The sequence below is a fragment of the Leucoraja erinacea genome, chromosome 13 (genome assembly GCF_028641065.1).
Source record: "Leucoraja erinacea ecotype New England chromosome 13, Leri_hhj_1, whole genome shotgun sequence".
Taxonomy (NCBI): domain Eukaryota; kingdom Metazoa; phylum Chordata; class Chondrichthyes; order Rajiformes; family Rajidae; genus Leucoraja; species Leucoraja erinaceus.
In genome coordinates, this window is record NC_073389.1 from 28,747,654 (window position 1) to 28,764,354 (window position 16,701).

General features: G+C 45.2%; 1 protein-coding gene across 1 annotated transcript in view; it reads left to right on the forward strand.

Annotated features, from left to right (window-relative positions):
• Positions 1 to 14,503, forward strand: part of LOC129702476 (uncharacterized) — a 50,637-nt gene extending 36,134 nt beyond the window's left edge. The window contains exons 13-16 of the mRNA XM_055644206.1: positions 2,723 to 2,854; positions 7,296 to 7,477; positions 8,693 to 8,810; positions 13,696 to 14,503. Of these exons, the coding sequence (XP_055500181.1) occupies positions 2,723 to 2,854; positions 7,296 to 7,477; positions 8,693 to 8,810; positions 13,696 to 14,273 (1,010 nt within the window). The 3' untranslated portion in view covers positions 14,274 to 14,503. The remainder of the gene's footprint in view (positions 1 to 2,722; positions 2,855 to 7,295; positions 7,478 to 8,692; positions 8,811 to 13,695) is intronic.
• The last annotated feature ends 2,198 nt before the right edge of the window (positions 14,504 to 16,701 follow it).

A 16,701-nucleotide genomic window follows, 5' to 3' on the forward strand; every position in this document is an offset into this window, starting at 1 on the left:
AGTTCAAGTTCAAATTTATTGTCACATGTACCAATTAAGGTACAGTGATATTTGAGTTACCATACAGCCATACAAGTAAAAAGAACACAATGCACAATAGATTTTACATAAACATCCACCACAGTGGAATCGGCATTCTTCACTGTGATGGAAAGCAATAACGTTCAGTCATCTTCCTCCTTTGTTCACCCGTGGTCGGGGCCTTGAACCCTCTGCAGTGGCCGCTAAGATGTTCAGGCCATCTCGTCGGATTGATTGAAACTCCGACGTCGGGACGGATCAGAACAGGTTCTTACCGGACACCGCGGCTTCATTATGTTCAAGTCCACTGGCCCCGGGATCGAAGCTCCAACACTGGCGATCCTCGGCAAAAGATCTCAGGCTCTGCGATTTTAAAGTCCCCGCTGCGCCCGCGGCTAGAAGCTCCATGATGTTAAAGTCAACAGGCACCCACGGTCGGAGCTCCAACACTGGCTCCAAATCCACGTGATCACAGAGAGAACGAGCAAATTAAACACAGATAGCACCAGAGGTCGGGATTAAACCCAAGTTGCTGGAACTATGGGCCAATGGCTGAGCTAGACAAGCTTAAGCTTAGGGCCTCGAGATCTAGGGGGGCCTACTCACCTTGCTGCCTCACCAGACCCGTCAAACCTTGCCGCCCCACCGACCATCTGCCACCGGGGCCTCCTACTGTTTGCCCACTGACCCTGGCCACTCCACCGCCCTCCAGCAGCCGCAGCCATCGCCTTACCTGCAGCCTGGACTCAGCACCGGGCCTGATGTTTCCACGCTCCAGATTCCCACTCCCACGGGATTGACTGCGGTGGGTTCTAGTGTTAGCCCCCCCCCCCCCCCAACCCTTGTAATCTCAATGGCTGTTCCACTGGGTCTTCCCCATTCCCCTCAAACCATGTGACCCCAGCTCTTCCCCACCCACACTACAGTCCTCATACCCCCTGCCCCCTGACCACCCACCACCACTCCACCAGACAACGCCTCGGCCTCAGTCCACTCACCTGTCTTCCTCCGGCTCCAACCCCCATCCCTGCCGTGTATTCACCATCCCCCCAACCTCCCCCTCTCTGATACCGAACAGTCTGTCCTCAGCAGAGGCCTCACCTTTGTCCCCCTCCGTCCCCACCTCAATGAGTTCCGCGCCGGCCGCGATTTGGAGCTCTTCTTCCGGCGCCTATGCCTCACACCGTTCTTCCATGAGAAGGTGTCCTCGCCCCCTTTGATGATCCCTTTTCCCGTCTCCAACGGACCCCCTCCTCTTGGACCCCCCGCCCCTCATGGCCATTGGTACAATGAAATTTGGGGGTCACCATCCGACGTCAGAATGGGAGAACATTCTTAGTGGCTTGGACTTCCGAATCAGCCACTTCCTACTGGAGACCGTGGCTCCCGAAGTCCACAGGCTGAGCTGGGTGGAGATTCACACTGGCGGCCCTCGGCAAAGGGTTCCCAGGGCTCCGCGATATTAAAATCAGCGCGGCCCAAGGCTGGGAGCTCCACAAACCGCAGCTCCATGTTGTTGAAGCAGCAGGCCCAACACTCCGGACCTTCAAACAGCGATCCAGGTAAGGCATCGCCCGCTCAGCGGTGAATCCAATATGTATTTTAAAACCAACTGTTTAATGACAACATACAGTAGGATCTAAACGTGTCACACTGTCACTGTCAGGTAGTCATGGTCCTCTAGTCGTGGGGGTGGGGGATTGGAAGGGGGTGGGGGCCTCACAAGTGAAATAGCAGGTGTTTCCAGCCCCATAATCAAATTCATTAAAAGCCCACTTAGCAGGCCTCTGTTGTCATGAACTCATTCCCTGACAGCTGAAGAGAGCCGCAAGCTCAAACTTCAGCTCGTATGAAGTTCACTCCACATTATTGAGCATTCATTGCATTGAGATGGGTATCTTGATCATCTAGGATTTAAACCTGACGACTGTCAGGCCAAGCCAGGGGAAGCAAGTGGGTAAATCTAAGCTTGTTTCTGACCCCCGCCTCTCTGATTCATCAGTGGGTGGGAAAGGGATAGCAGGGTAGAAAGTTAAATCGGAGTTGGATGGACTGTGAAGCGTACTCACCTCTAGAGACCAGGTAATGGTTATTAAATCACCCAGGTCAGCTGCCCATGGGAAATTCATCACGCCACAGCTGGGCAGGTACCAGTGTTGTCTTCCGCAAACCATGGTGTGGGTTGTACCCTGAGCACTGACTTCCCCCATAAACAACATAAACCCTTACTGCCACAAACTCGCACTCTTCATAGTTACTCCTGGTGGAGCCTGCTCTCCTTGGTCATCTCCTGTCTGATCTTCCACCACGGTGCAGGGTGGTGCAACGGTAGAGTTGCTGCCTCACAGTGTCAGAGACCTGTGCTCGATCCTGACGACAGGTGCTGTACCTTGAGTTTGGCCTCGTTGGTTTCCTCCGGGTGCTCCGGTTTCCTCCCACATTCCAAAGACATACAGGCTTGTAGGTTAATTGGTTTCACTAAAATTGTAAAAATGTCCCCTGTGTATAGGATAGTGCTAGTGTATGTGGATCATTGGTCTGCGCAAACTCGTGGGCCAAAAGGCTTGTTTCTGCGCTGTATCTCTAAACCAAAGTAAACTAAACACATCCTACTGGGATCGCGAGATGAGTCGGGGAGCCTGGCCTCTGGCCCACAGTGAGAATCAGGTCCCTGCTTCAGTTTATATTTACTGTCTTCCAGATATTCCAAAGCTCTGCAGTCTGGATAATGGAGGCTGCCAGCACTACTGTCAAGTCCAGCAAGATCGGGTAAAATGTTCTTGCGTTGAGGACTTTTTACTTGATATCGATGGGAAATTATGCCTTCCCGCAGGTAAGCACCTAGTATGCTTTTTACAATCTTCTCAACCTCTGCATATTTGCTGGGGGCAGAAGGTGAAGAATAATTTGGTGGCTTTGTGTCCCAACATCAGTAATGGGAGGGCGAGGCTGTGAAGGCTAACAGCTAAACCGAGTCTCGGTTTGTCATAACGACCTCATTCTTCAGCTTATTTAAAATCACAAACAAACCAAATCCTTACAGTTCCCTCTTCACTCAGGCTTTCTCTATTTCTCATGTAAAGCTGATGCAGTGGCAGAGTCTATTTGCAGACCAGATGGTGTTCACCCTCATCACAAACCTGATTTCAGTGCATTCTTTAGTATAATAAAATTGGCCAACTGAAGTCTTATGTGTCCACAAGGAACTGCATATGCTGATTTACAAAAAAAAGATACAAAGGGCTGGAGTAACTCAATGTGTCAGGTAGCGTCTCTGGTAAAGTCTTATGTCTTGTGTTGTTTTCTGTGACAAAGTTCATAGTAATTTAATCGGCCACAAACGAGATTGAGAACTGAGAACCGTATCCTACCAACGATTGTTTCCACGGATGTAGACAATTCTGATCATTTTTGTAGGACCCCTCCCTGGCAGACCAATAGTTTAAGTCAGGGCCGGCCTTAGGAGGTGCGGGGCCCAATTGGGAACAATTTTGGTGAGCCCCAGGTTCCCAGCCTAGGTCTGTCAGCCCTGTTATTTAGTATATATTATGAAATTGTACACTAAGGTGCTATGGATTATACACTGTCTTAATCTCTCCTGCTCCCGTCTGACTATCAGTCCCTCCGCTGGCTTCCAACCTTTACTGTAGCTGCTAATTACCATTAATGTGATTGGACACAATGCCCTTGGAGACAGCAGCTGATTAGACGGGAGGAGACCGATTTGTTGATTGGATGGGAATTTTAAGGCAAACTGGTCGGTGATTGGACACAACCCCCTTAGAGACAGCAGTTGATTGGCCGCCAAATAATCGGGCACAAAAAAATTGACAAATAGCAAAACAAAAAAATCGGAATTCCAATTTAAATCTAATGTAAGGTACATAGGGTGAGTATCGATTAATTCTAGACAACAGATTAAAAAAAATAATCTAACCCCATTAATTCACTCAAAGTGTATTATGATGTGTTCTACAGTATGAAGTGTACAGCAAGACTTGCACTTCCAAAGTGGTCTATCGTGTTGTTTCTTCAGCGGACCACGGATTTATTTTAAAGGTAGACACTAAATTCCGGAGTAAAGAAAGCTACATTCTGGAGAGTTGCAGTTGATGAGGTGAACTAACCTGACGAGATTGAGACATGCTATAAATGCATTCCATTTTTGCAAGAGGAAGACAGGTGGAAGACTTGAATATATTTGAAAAGCAAACATCACAAACAATAGTGAGCCAGTGGAGCACTCCAGGAAGTGAGGAGGGAGTAGCGCTACTTCAGTTACACTTGACCATGGGCCACGGTCGTTGTTCCTGGACTCGTTCAGAAAGTACCACTTGAACAGAAGTAGTACCTGCATTGTAATGGATTAACCCACTGAAACTTACAGCAAGGCTGTCACACACAAGTAGCAAACCACTTCAACAGTGCGGGCAGTATGGTGGTGCAGCGGTAGAGTTGCTGCCTTAAAGGGCCAGAGACCTGGGTCCAATAGTGCACGGAGTTTGTACGTTCTCCCCGTGACTGATGTGGGTTCTCACTGCGGGTTCTCCAGTTTCCTTCCCACACTTCAAAGATATCCAAGTTTGTAGGCCGATTGGCTCTGGTAAAATTGTAAATTGTCCTCAGGGTGCGTCAGATAGCGTTAATGTGCGGAGATCGCACACTCATTGGACTATCTGCGCTGTATCTCCAAACTAAACAGTAAAACACGCAGGTACATTCATTTAAAATAAAATTCAGTGATTATTTTACATGATTTCTCACTGTGTAAAGCTCAGTATCTGAGAGCGAAAGACAGAGAGACACAACGTGGGTCGGGAGGTGAATGACTACCTGCAAGAAGGCCCTGGTTTAAGTAGCATCAAGGGGTAAATGATCGTGGTGTCCGGTCAGATACCCTCTTCCACAAATTACTACACAATTATTCTCTTCATGTTTGTTCAAGTCTTCATCATTCCCTGCCGCTGTCCACTTCCAAAGGTTCAAAGATTCAAAGGTCAGTTAATTGTTACATGTACCAATTAAGGTACAGTGAAACTCAAATTCCCAATCGAATCTTCCTATCCTTTCTCAAAATTCCTAGATTTGCTGAACTATTCATATATTCCCTCCTTCTCAAATCACCATCAGCCATCTGTGTACCAAAAATAAATGGGTGATTCAGACCCTCAGCCGCTGTTTACTTGTAACATGACGGATCCACGTCTTAACCTTAAGTTTGTAGTTTATCCCCAGCCATACATCTCTCCGAGTTGGGAGTTTCAAGTTTCTATTTTTCTATGAGTGAGGGTGTGTTTCCAGACAAGAAGTCTGAATAGTTGAGTTTATTGTCAAGGGTCAGGAATAGATGTTATGGGCACGAGGGTGGAGAAATAGATTACAAGTGTCCACCCAGTGGGAGGATATTGTGTAGCTGTGACTTACACCGCGCTCCGTTCATTTAGGAATCACTTTGGTCTTTGGTCACCTCTCTGGCTCGGCCCCTTTGTTTTAGATTTAGTCTCTAAGGAGGGACTTTGCAACAGTCTCCATTACTGTGGCTGGACCCCACCTTCTTTAAATTCTTCCCATTATCCAGCTTCCACCTCCTGTACCCTCCACATCCAGCCATAAGGAATTTCTACACACCTCAAATTTAATGAGCGAGCCCCTTTATCCTATAGTTATGTTCCCCAGTGTAAACATCCCATTGGCGACCCAGCCAAGCACCCTCAGGATTTTATGCTTGAATGTCAGCCCTCATTATTCTCAACTCCAAGGAATGCAAGCCTAAACCATCTAGTTTCTCTTTGTAGGATAACTTTCTGTTGGTCATAATCATACATGATTGGAAACTTATCCATGCTCACCAAGATTCCCCATCTACGCTAGTCCCATTTACAATCCATGTACCTGTCCAAATGTCCTTTAAATGTAATTATAGTACCTGCCTTAACTACCTCTTCAGGCAGCTCAATCCAGATACCCACCACCCTCGGTGTGAGAAAGTTGCTCCTCTGGTTCCTATTAGATATTTTTCCTCTCACCTTAGACACATTCCCCTACTCTGGGTAAGAACACTATGAATTCACCCCATCTATTCCCCTCATGATCTTATATACCTCTATATGATCACCCTCCAGCCTCCTGCATTCCAAGGAATAAAGTCTAGCCTGCCGAACCTCTCCTTGTAGCTCAGGCCCTCCGGTTCTGGCAACGTTCTCATAAATCTCTCCACTCTTTCCAGATTAACAACATACTTCCTGCAGCTATTAGTGCCGAAGATGATGCAAGGTTAAACTGATCTCATCTGCCTGTATGATCCATATCCCGCTACCCTCTTCAATTCCATGTACCTATCTAAAAGCCTCTTAAATTCCTCTATTGTATCTGCCTCCTACACCACCACGCAGTGTGTTCCAGGCCTTCATCACTTTCTGTGTAAAAAAAACCCATCTCCATTAACCATCCCCCTCTCATCTTGTAGCTATAACCTCTAGTGTTGGACAATTCCTGTCTGTCTGTCTGTCTGTCTAGCTTCAGAGCCACAGTTTTTAACCTGGAATCTGGTGCTGGCTTGAAGGGCCGAGTGGCCTACTCCTGCACCTATTTTCTATTAATAAGGAGCATCCGTTAAAAATGTCAGTTGATAACCAGAGGATATTAATTTGAGGTAACTTGGAAAACATCTGCGAGGGAGAAACAGCAGGTTTAATCTCGATGGATTGATGACTGAATTGTTTGCTGTGCTCCGTGATCCTATGACCCTATGTCTGGAACCCACTATGCTGCTGAAACTCTGGTGTGAGACCCTCTCAAAACAAATTAACATTTTGGTTTTAGCATAATGTTTAGCCCGGAGCTGATGCTGTGGCGGGCCGTCTCGGAGCGGAGACGGCGTTCCGGCTTTCGGCGGCGGCGACATCACCACGGAGGTCCGCTGGACTGGAGGGCTACAACTCCGTCCTGGATCGATCGCTTCAGCGCAGAGGGAGAACAAGGAGGGAAGAGACGGAGACTAAGACTTTGCCTCCATCACAGTGAGGAGGCGCTTGGTGAACTCACTGTGGTGGATGTTTAATTTGTGTTTATTGTATGTTTTGTTTTTATTGGTTCTGTGTATGACTGCAGGCAACATAATTTTGTTCAGACCGAAAGGTCTGAATGACAATAATGGAATCTAATAAATGCCTCTGAAAACGTTTTGGTGTTCAAGCTAGTCATAAAATGCTTACATCTGAATGGATTGATAAATCTTTAATAAACACGTTAATTTTCTTTATTCCTTTGAACAGTACGTAATCCCTGTGGAACCGTTGGTGACATCAATACAGAATTCATCGATTCTACACAAAGTAACAGCAGTATGGTAAATTACACCAATGCCAATTTGGATGTTACAGAAGGTGAAAGATCTGACGCAATGGTGAGAATCGTGGGAGGCCGGGATTGCCCCCTGGGACACTGTCCATGGCAGGTACTTACCATGCATTTAAAGAGTGGAAAAGCTTCCACTTCACAATCAGAAGACAAGTCTATAGTCACTCCATTCCCAGCACAAAAACAGGTCACAGGCACTTTAATCTCAAGTACAAGTTCATCTTTATTGCCACATGCACCAATTAGGGTACAGCCCCATTCCCAAACCCACCACCCAGTGTACACCCCATACCTTGTATATCCCACCAAACCTAATCCCACACTCCCAGTCTTTTCCCATGTCATTGAGATTCCACGCAATTTAATCCCACTCATCGACTTCATTCCAATAAACTTTAATATTCCACTCAGTGCAATCCCATCCTCTTGCTCATAGCATAGTATCATAGCATTAGTATCCCCGGTATCATTCTATGCACTGTCCTCTCCACCATACACATATCCTTTAATACCTTTTAATATACCACTCAATCAAATCTCACACTCCAGTTCTCTCCCTAAACGCACTAAAATTGTGCTAGGTCAAAACCCACTGTTTTGTGCTCACCCACTCTCCACTTAATCAAATCTCATGTCTTCTCTGCACCATATCTTACAATATATCCCATAGTTGCTCTCCATATCACTGTCCCATTCTTGCCCAATACTCTTTAATAACCCACCCAGTATAACCTCACTCTCCTCATCTGTAGATTCATATTGTCTTATAACATAGACTGAGATAATTTGGCCCTCTGAGTCTATGCCTGTTCTCAAAGCATCAACCTCCACTTATAGTTTTTAAGAGGGAACTGCAGATGCTGGAAAATAGAAGGTACACAAAAAAGCTGTAGAAACTCAGTGGGTGCAGCAGCATCTATGGAGTGAAGGAAATAAGCAACGTTTCGGGTCGAAACCCTTCTTCAGACGGGTTTCAGCCCGAAACGTTGCCTATTTCCTTCGCTCCATAGATGCTGCTGCACCCGCTGAGTTTCTACAGCTTTTTTGTGAATCTCCACTTCTATCCCTGTAACCTATTCTCTCTCATACAAGCCCGTCAGCTCCCCTCTGACCACCCATCCGCATGGAGTAATTTACCAAACTAAACAAACTGATGCCTATGAAATGTGGAAGAAAGCCAGAACAGCCAGAGGAATCCCATGTAATCACAGGGAGAACTCCACACTGAAAGTCTTTGTCCGTGACCTCCTGTCTGAATTTTCACAACGCCCAAAGTGTCCAATAATTATTTTGATTATTAATTAACCACCAGGTTCTTTTACTTGATGAAACGGGCTTAGGATTCTGTGGAGCCACGATTTTAAGTGAATGGTTCCTGCTGACTGCAGCCCATTGCCTTAACCAGACCAAGAATATTATTGCTGTTGCAGGTAGGGACTCTCTTTCCTTCATTGCTTCATTGACAAATAGTGATTCTTACTTAAAATTATTTCAGGTTCAGTGTCAAATGTTGCACTGACTCTAATATTTTCTGTGCTTTTGCCTCTTTTGTAAAAATCCATTTCTTCAATTAATATTTATATCTAATAATTTTTAATGGGGACCCATGAGATGGCAGATGCTGGAATCGGGAACAACTAATAATCAACTGAGGGAACTCAGCAGGTTAGGCAGCAACACTGGAGGGAAATGGACAGTCGACTTTTCAGGTCAGACCCCAGCATATGGATTGCATGAGTGGAGTCAGTACAAAGAGGCGGAGGGAGGGGTGGCACAAGAGCTAGCAAGTGATAAAGTGGATCCAGGTAAGAAAGTATTGATTTGCAGATGCAGGGAATAGAGTCGAGGAACTGAAAGGTGGAGGCAACGAAAGGCTGCAGATGCTGGCATCTGATAGGAAAGTAGTGAATGGAATAAGAAATGTGGGATCGGCAGCTGGGAACAGTCGGGGGATTGTGAGGGTGATGGACAACTGGAGTGGGTGAGGTATGGAGAATAAATGGATGATAGGGGGATGGAGTGGAGTTGAAAAGGATAGGACCTGGGTAGGTCAGAAGAAGAAAGAAATGGACAGAGAGGTAGTAGGTTACCTGAAAACTGGAGAATTTGGTGTTCATGACATCTGGTTGTAAACTACCCTGTTAATGAGTCGAGAGGTTTCAGTCCATATTTTCCATACAAAATCCTTTGGCCCTTCTTGTCTATACTGGTTCATGGAGCAATCCCATACCCACTAATCTTCCCTGTAGTATGCTGTCTTTACATTCCAATTATGTTTCAGATTCTATCATTGAGCTATACCTGAGGGATCTTTTACAGGGGATAACTAATTTACCAAAACAAACGTCATTGGGATATGGAAGGAACCCCACACAGTCAGTGGGAAAACATACACACTCCAGACAGAACCAGAGGTTAGGACTAAACCCAGGGCACCAGAGCTGCAAGGCAGCAACTCTGTTAGCTGTGCCACCAAGCATCCTAATTAAGATAGATATGAGGGAGATTTTTTTTCACTCAGATGCTTGAATGATTGTAGTTCTCTGTCCCAGGCTGCAGCAGCCGAGTGATTAAATACATTCAGAATTGAGATTGCAGGATTTTGTTCTATTGGAGAGTTGAAGCTGATGGGAACAGGCAAAAACATGGGTCTGAGTTCCTAGCCAGACGAGCCATGATCTCACAGTAGGGCAGAGCATGCTCCAGTGCCAATTGACTTATTTCTTAAGTTCTTATCCTTACACTAAAAAAAAATTACTGTCCTTCAAACTGTCTCCGTCCAACTGGATTCATAGAGTCACAGAATGACACAGTGTGGAAACAGGCTCTTTAGTTCATCTTTCCCACATTGGCTGACATATCCCAGCTACACTAGTCCCACCTGCCTGCGTCCATGTACCTGTCTAACTGCTTATTAAATGTTGCGATAGTCCCAGCCTCAACTACCTCCTCTGGCAGCTTGTTTCATCCACCCACCACCCTTTGTGTCAACAAGTTACCCCTCATATTCCTATTAAATCTTTTCCCTTTCACCTTAAACCCATGTCCTCTGGTCCTCGATTCACCATCTTCTTCTTCTTCTTCTTGCGTATGGCGTGCACAGCCTAAAGTTGCACGACAACTTGTTCTATTTGATCTTATTTGATTGTGCACGCCGGGTTGATTGCATTCGTCGAAACAGGGCGGACCACGTGAAGGTTGCAATCTCACCCCCCGATTCACCTACTCTAGGTAAGAGACTTTGTGCATCTACCCGATCTATTCCTCTTGTGATTTCTCCTACAGTCCGTGAAAATGACAGTCACATTCCAAATCTACGCCCAGCTTTTCCAGATCAGCACATTTGAATCCATCCAATCATACCCCTGGCCCACAGCAACACTAAAACAGTTCATAAAGAAGACTGATGTGCTTTTAGCAACTGAGGAAGTAGAAAATGGCATTGAACTGTAAGAAAAGCCATGCAGTGTTGCCGGCGTTAATAGTAGGCCAGAATATTGGGAAACCAGCAGTAGATAACTTAAGACAGAGAGAGAGAGAAAATATAACTGTCTTGAGAGTAAACTATCAAGAAATATGAAGCAGACAGTAAGAATTTCTACATGAATATAAAAATGTGAGTAGCTTAAACAAATGGTCCTTAGGAGAATGATATATGCGTTCATAATAGGAAATAATGAAAAGGCAGAGACTGAACAAATATTTTGTACTTGCCTTCGATAACATCCCAATAATAGTGGAAAATTAGGCAGAGCAGGGAAGAAATAGATGAATTAATACTTATCAATAGAGAAAAAGAACTGAACAAACTAAAGGGATTAAAAACAGCTAAAAGCACTTGACCTGACGGTCTGTATCTACAGCAACTTCATTCAGAGTACTATATAATTTCTCTCATATATGCTGGCAGCCCACAGTTCCACTTCAGCACTATCTATCTCAGCCCCCCTCTAGTCACCATCATATTGCTTGTCCAACATCCAGTAATGGTTCTTCCGTATAAATATTGATGTCTAAAACATTCTCTTTTGTTCCACACAAATTCATTTTTCTTGCCATTGATCCACCTTTCCCTCTGGTAAAGATAGACACAAAGTGCTGGATTAACTCAGTGGGTCAGGCAGCATCTCTGGATAAAACATCTCTGGATTGAGAGCTGGAACGATAGAAGAGCAGAATCAATCAGGGCTGGCCACAAACGATCTCAGGGCCTGGTGGGTTCATTGTTGGCTCGGGAGGTGGTAAACTCCAGAGTGAATTAAAGTGGAAAATTGTGCAACTGGTAAAATAACTAGGGTGGAGGAAGGGGGCAAAAGGGAGGGGAGTGTAAGTAGAAGTTACTTAAAATTGGATAGTTCAATGTACATACCTTTGGTTTGTCAGGCAAATTTGAGGTGCTGTTCTTAAAATTTGCATGTGGCTTCAATCTGCCAATGCAGGAGGCCCAGGACTGAAAGGTCAGTATGGGAATGGGAATGAGAATGGGAAGGGGAGTTGAAAAACTTGGCAACCGGGAGAAGCCGGAGGCAGACCGAGCGTAAGTCTTCAATGAAACGGTCGCCAAGTCTACGTTTAGTCTCGCCAATGTACTGGAGCCCACATCGAGAACACTGGATGCCATAGCTGTGGTTAGAGGAGGTACATGTGAACCTCTGAAAGGATTGCTGGGGTCCCTGAAAGGATTGCAGTTCTAAAGGGGTCCCTGGTTGGAGTTGAAAGGGAGCAGTGGTCTAAAGGCAGAATGTGTTGCATCTCTTGTGGCCTGCAGGGGAAAGTACCTGGAGGGAGGTGGTCGTTCCTTAAGAGGGAAGGAACGGAGGACAAGTGAGTGGCTGAAGAAGTTGCAGCGGGGATTGGTGCCTGCGGCCTCTGGGTGGAACGGGGTGGTTTTTATGGTTTTTGTTATTTTATGTTGGGGTGTGTGTGTGGGGGGGGCGGGGGGGGGGGGGGGAGGGTTCCCTTAAGAGGTGACTCTCCCTGTGTCGGAGGACCTTTTCTCGTCGGGTCTGTTGGCGCGGGGGCTGCAACGGGGTGAAAAGTGAGGACCGGGGAAAGGTGAAGATCAAGGAACTCTGACCATGTTGTGTCTGTGGGGAGGGTGAGCATAAGCAGAACTATGGGACACAGGAGACACGTGTGAAGGCCTCCTTTATGACAGGGAACCCACGTTCCCAGACATGGCCGCGGACATCGCCATCGCCAGCCGGGGGCTTTGACTTTGCCCATCGGGGGGGGGTGGGGGGGGGGGTGGGGGTGGGGGGGGGGGGGGGGGGGGGGGGGGGGGAGAGTGCTTTGATAAGTTTTTTTGGCCTTGAGTGAAATGTGTTTATGTAAAATGTAGTATGGAACACCACATCTTGGTCGCCGATGCAGAGGAGACGGAGGTATTTAGGCATCCTGTTGACTCCGAGATAATTTTCCAACATATATTCCTAAGGATTAAGACTACCTATTTCCATCCTGTTGCTGTTGAAATCACTGTTGAAATCCTCATCTATGTCCAACTCTATCTTTCCACCCTGTGTCCACAGAATTTGGACATTCATGATCTTTGTTGCTTGTATCATAACTGAATAACTTGAATCCAATCTCTCTTGGGTTTCCTGAATCCTGGTTAATATTCCATAATTTCAATGCTTTTAAAATTCTTATCCATGTTTGTAAATCCTTCCATCACCTTGTCACTCCACGTCTTTGTCATCCCCATCAGTCCCACAATCTTCCAGGATGCGAAAGGCTCGCCAGTTCTTGTGCTTGAGGAATGCAGATTTAACTATTCCTCAACCTCTGCTGTGTCTCCAATGTCCAAAACATTTGAATTGCATCTATATTGCAAACTACATTCTCAACCTCTATCCTCTGTTAAAAGCTGCCTCTTTGTTTTAGGTCAACTACTTGTAATTTTCCTCTTTTGGATCTTCATATTATTTTGTTGGATAATATGAGCATTGCATGACATTTGATTATATTAATGGTACGTTAAATATAAATTGATGCTGTTGTAGTAAATTGAGGTGGTGATGTAATGTTTGCACTGTTTTATATTAATATAATTATTACCATGAAAAGAGATGGCTAAGATGTTGCAATTACCTTCTCGGCTTTCCTCGAGAGGGTACAAAAGTGAGTAGAACAAATTAATTCTCATGACACCAAAGACACTAGATTGATGTAGCAAGTTGTAAAATTACTGGCAGTTGGTCCAGATTGCAAAGTAGAAACATACACTCGGCACTCCATTATTTTGCAAATAATTTGACAGAACTTCGACCATTAGTTAAAAACTTATTTGGGAATTTCTGTCACTCCATGTAGGTGAATTTGATGTCAAAGTGGAAGAAGGTACAGAGCAACGCCGAGATGTTCTAATGATCGTTGCTCATTCTAATTTCCAAAGACACACCTTTGACAATGACATTGCAATTATAATGTTGAAGAAACCTCTACAATTGAACGAGAATGTGGTAGCAATCTGTCTGCCCCAAAGACATTTTGCAGAAAAAGTATTGATGAATCAGCAGAATGCATTAATCAGTGGCTGGGGCCGTGTCCAAGACCATGGTGTGCCATCCCTCAAGCTCCAGCAACTCACTGTGCCTTTTGTCGATCGGGCGAAGTGTATCGAGTCCAGTCGATACTCAGTTACTTCTAACATGTTCTGTGCTGGCTACGATATTGCGATGCAAGATGCTTGTCAAGGAGACAGTGGTGGACCACATGTCACTGAACACAAGGGCACTTGGTTCTTGACTGGTGTTGTGAGTTGGGGAGAAGGATGTGCACAAAAAGGGAAATATGGCATCTACACAAAGGTGTCAAAATATATCAAGTGGATCAAAAGGGCTATGAATGAGATGACTTCCCTGTTTGCAAACACACAGACAGATACTTAGATTGAAAATGCATCTCATTTTAATATATGAAGGCTATGCATCTCTCATGATTCCAATTACATAACAAACTTAAACTTCCTAGATACAATTACACTTCAGAGCTGAAGACAGAAATTCACAACATATTTGAAATTAGAGCTATTATCAAAATATGTCGACGTTTATCTACATTATGTTTGCGGCTGAGTTTTACCCTTTTCAAAGATTGAAATAAAATAATCCAAAATGGCTGGTTTTCTCCTTCATTCCATTTTTTGTTTAATGCCGCATGTAAAATATCAAGCAGCAATCTGTCGTCCCAATTAAATTGTACAGCATCACTGAAAAGTGCACCAGTAATATCCAGAATAAATATTTATCATCAGAATTTACATCATCTGAAAGTCAAATGGTACATGTAATCACAACAATGAACAGTGCAGAAAGTTAACTGTGGCAGACAAAATGAATTATGCAAGCATACAGAAATGCTGAATGTTAGAAGTATAAAATAGTGACCCATACACTAATGGTGCAAGTTTACACTGGCAGTAAATGAATAAAATGATGCTTTATACACGGTACAGTGCAAGCGTAGAGTAGTGACAGACATAGGAAAAATACAGGGGTTAAAGATACACTGAACCATACATGTCTGATAGTGTAATTGTATCATATTATACAATAATATAACAAGCTATGAAAAAATATACAATAATGACAGATACACTACAGTGGCTACTTAAAAATGGCACGGTTCAGCACATCACAGTTCAACAGTGGAGATATACTGAACTGTGCCAAGGGTACAAAGTCGGGAGATATACTGAATTTAGCTAAGTATGCAATAGGCGTTTTACATAAACCTCGCACTTTCACAAATAATTTTGTGCTGTGAAAAATATACATCTTCTAGATGCTCTGGGACGCATCCTCAGTGATGATCACATCTAGGGTCATCGGGTGTTTCGGGTTTCACAACATCAGACACCCTCGCCCAGGCGACCCAGCCCGGGTTGATCAGGCCTCAACTTGCGTCCCAGCAACAAACGCCCACGGATCAGCCATCTTAATAACTACTCTGCAGGGGTGGAGAGATTCTAGTGCGTGGAGGGACTGGGCTCTGTGGGTTAGTCCTGGCCGGGCCTATCCTGCACCTCACCAGGTTCAAGGCCTGTGCGCTGTACCTCTTTCTCCTCCTCCAAGCATTTCATTCCTACCTGATGGGTTTTTAGACCATGGTGGTTCATTAGGCCTTTCCGTAACTTTATTGGGTGACTTTCTCACGAAAGACACAGACTGGGGTGCTAACCCAGCCTTTCCCGGGTGCCTTCTTTCCATGCCGTCAACTGTCTCTCCAGCACTCAATCCCTAGTGCAATCTAGACAGTTTGTAATTTCAAGTTTATATCAGAAACTAGTCGACAATGTGGCAGTGAATACCCAGAAGGCGGCATGCTGCAGAAAGTGCCCCAGGTGCAGCCAGATGCTGCTGAGACAGTTAATACTCTCAGTGAGTTAGTTTGGGAAGGGGATGGGCATAGTATGTTAGTCGGGGAGCACCTGTACTGAACTGTGCCAAGGGTACGATTGCGGAATATATCCTAAACTGTGCCATGTGCACCTTAGTGAGAGATACACTGAACCATAACAAGTGGACCATAGCGGGGATGGACACAAAATGCTGGAGTTACTCAGCAGGACAGGCAGCATCACTGGAGAGAAGGAATGGATGGCGTTTCGGGTTGAGACTCAGAGGAGGGGGAGATACAGAGATAAGGAAGTATGAGAATGAGACATCAAAGGGGGTGAAGCTCAAGGAAAATGTAAAATAGATCATTGTTAGCTAGGAGAAGGTAACAACAAAGCAAACAGAGATAAAATGTAATCAGGAACAGGTCAGACTGGTTGGAGAACTGGGATGGGGAAAGGGTGGAGAGAGAGGTAAAGCAAGGGTTACGAAGTTAAAGAGGTCAATATTCATAAGCTACACAGGTGAAATATGAGGTGCTATTCCTCCAATTTGTGCTGGGCCTCACTCTGACAATGGAGGAGGCCTAGGACAGAAAGGTCAGCGTGGGATTGGGACAGGGAGTTAAAGTGTTTAGCAACCGGGAGATCAGATAGGTTTAGGTGGAGGTGTTCAGCAAAACGATCGCCGAGCCTGCGTTTGGTTTCACCGATAAATAGGAGTCCACACTTGGAACAGCGGATACAGTAGATGAGGTTTGGAGGAGGTGCAAGTGAGCCTCTGCCTCACCTGAAAAGACTGTAGCGGTACCATAGTGGGGGTTACACTAAACTCTGCCAAGTATACAAGAGTGGGAGATACACTGAACCATAACAAGTGTACAATAGTGGAAGGTATCATGAACTCTGCCAGGTTTATAATAGTGGGAGATACTCTAACCACGTGAACAATCGTGGGAGATACACTGAAGCCTGCTAAG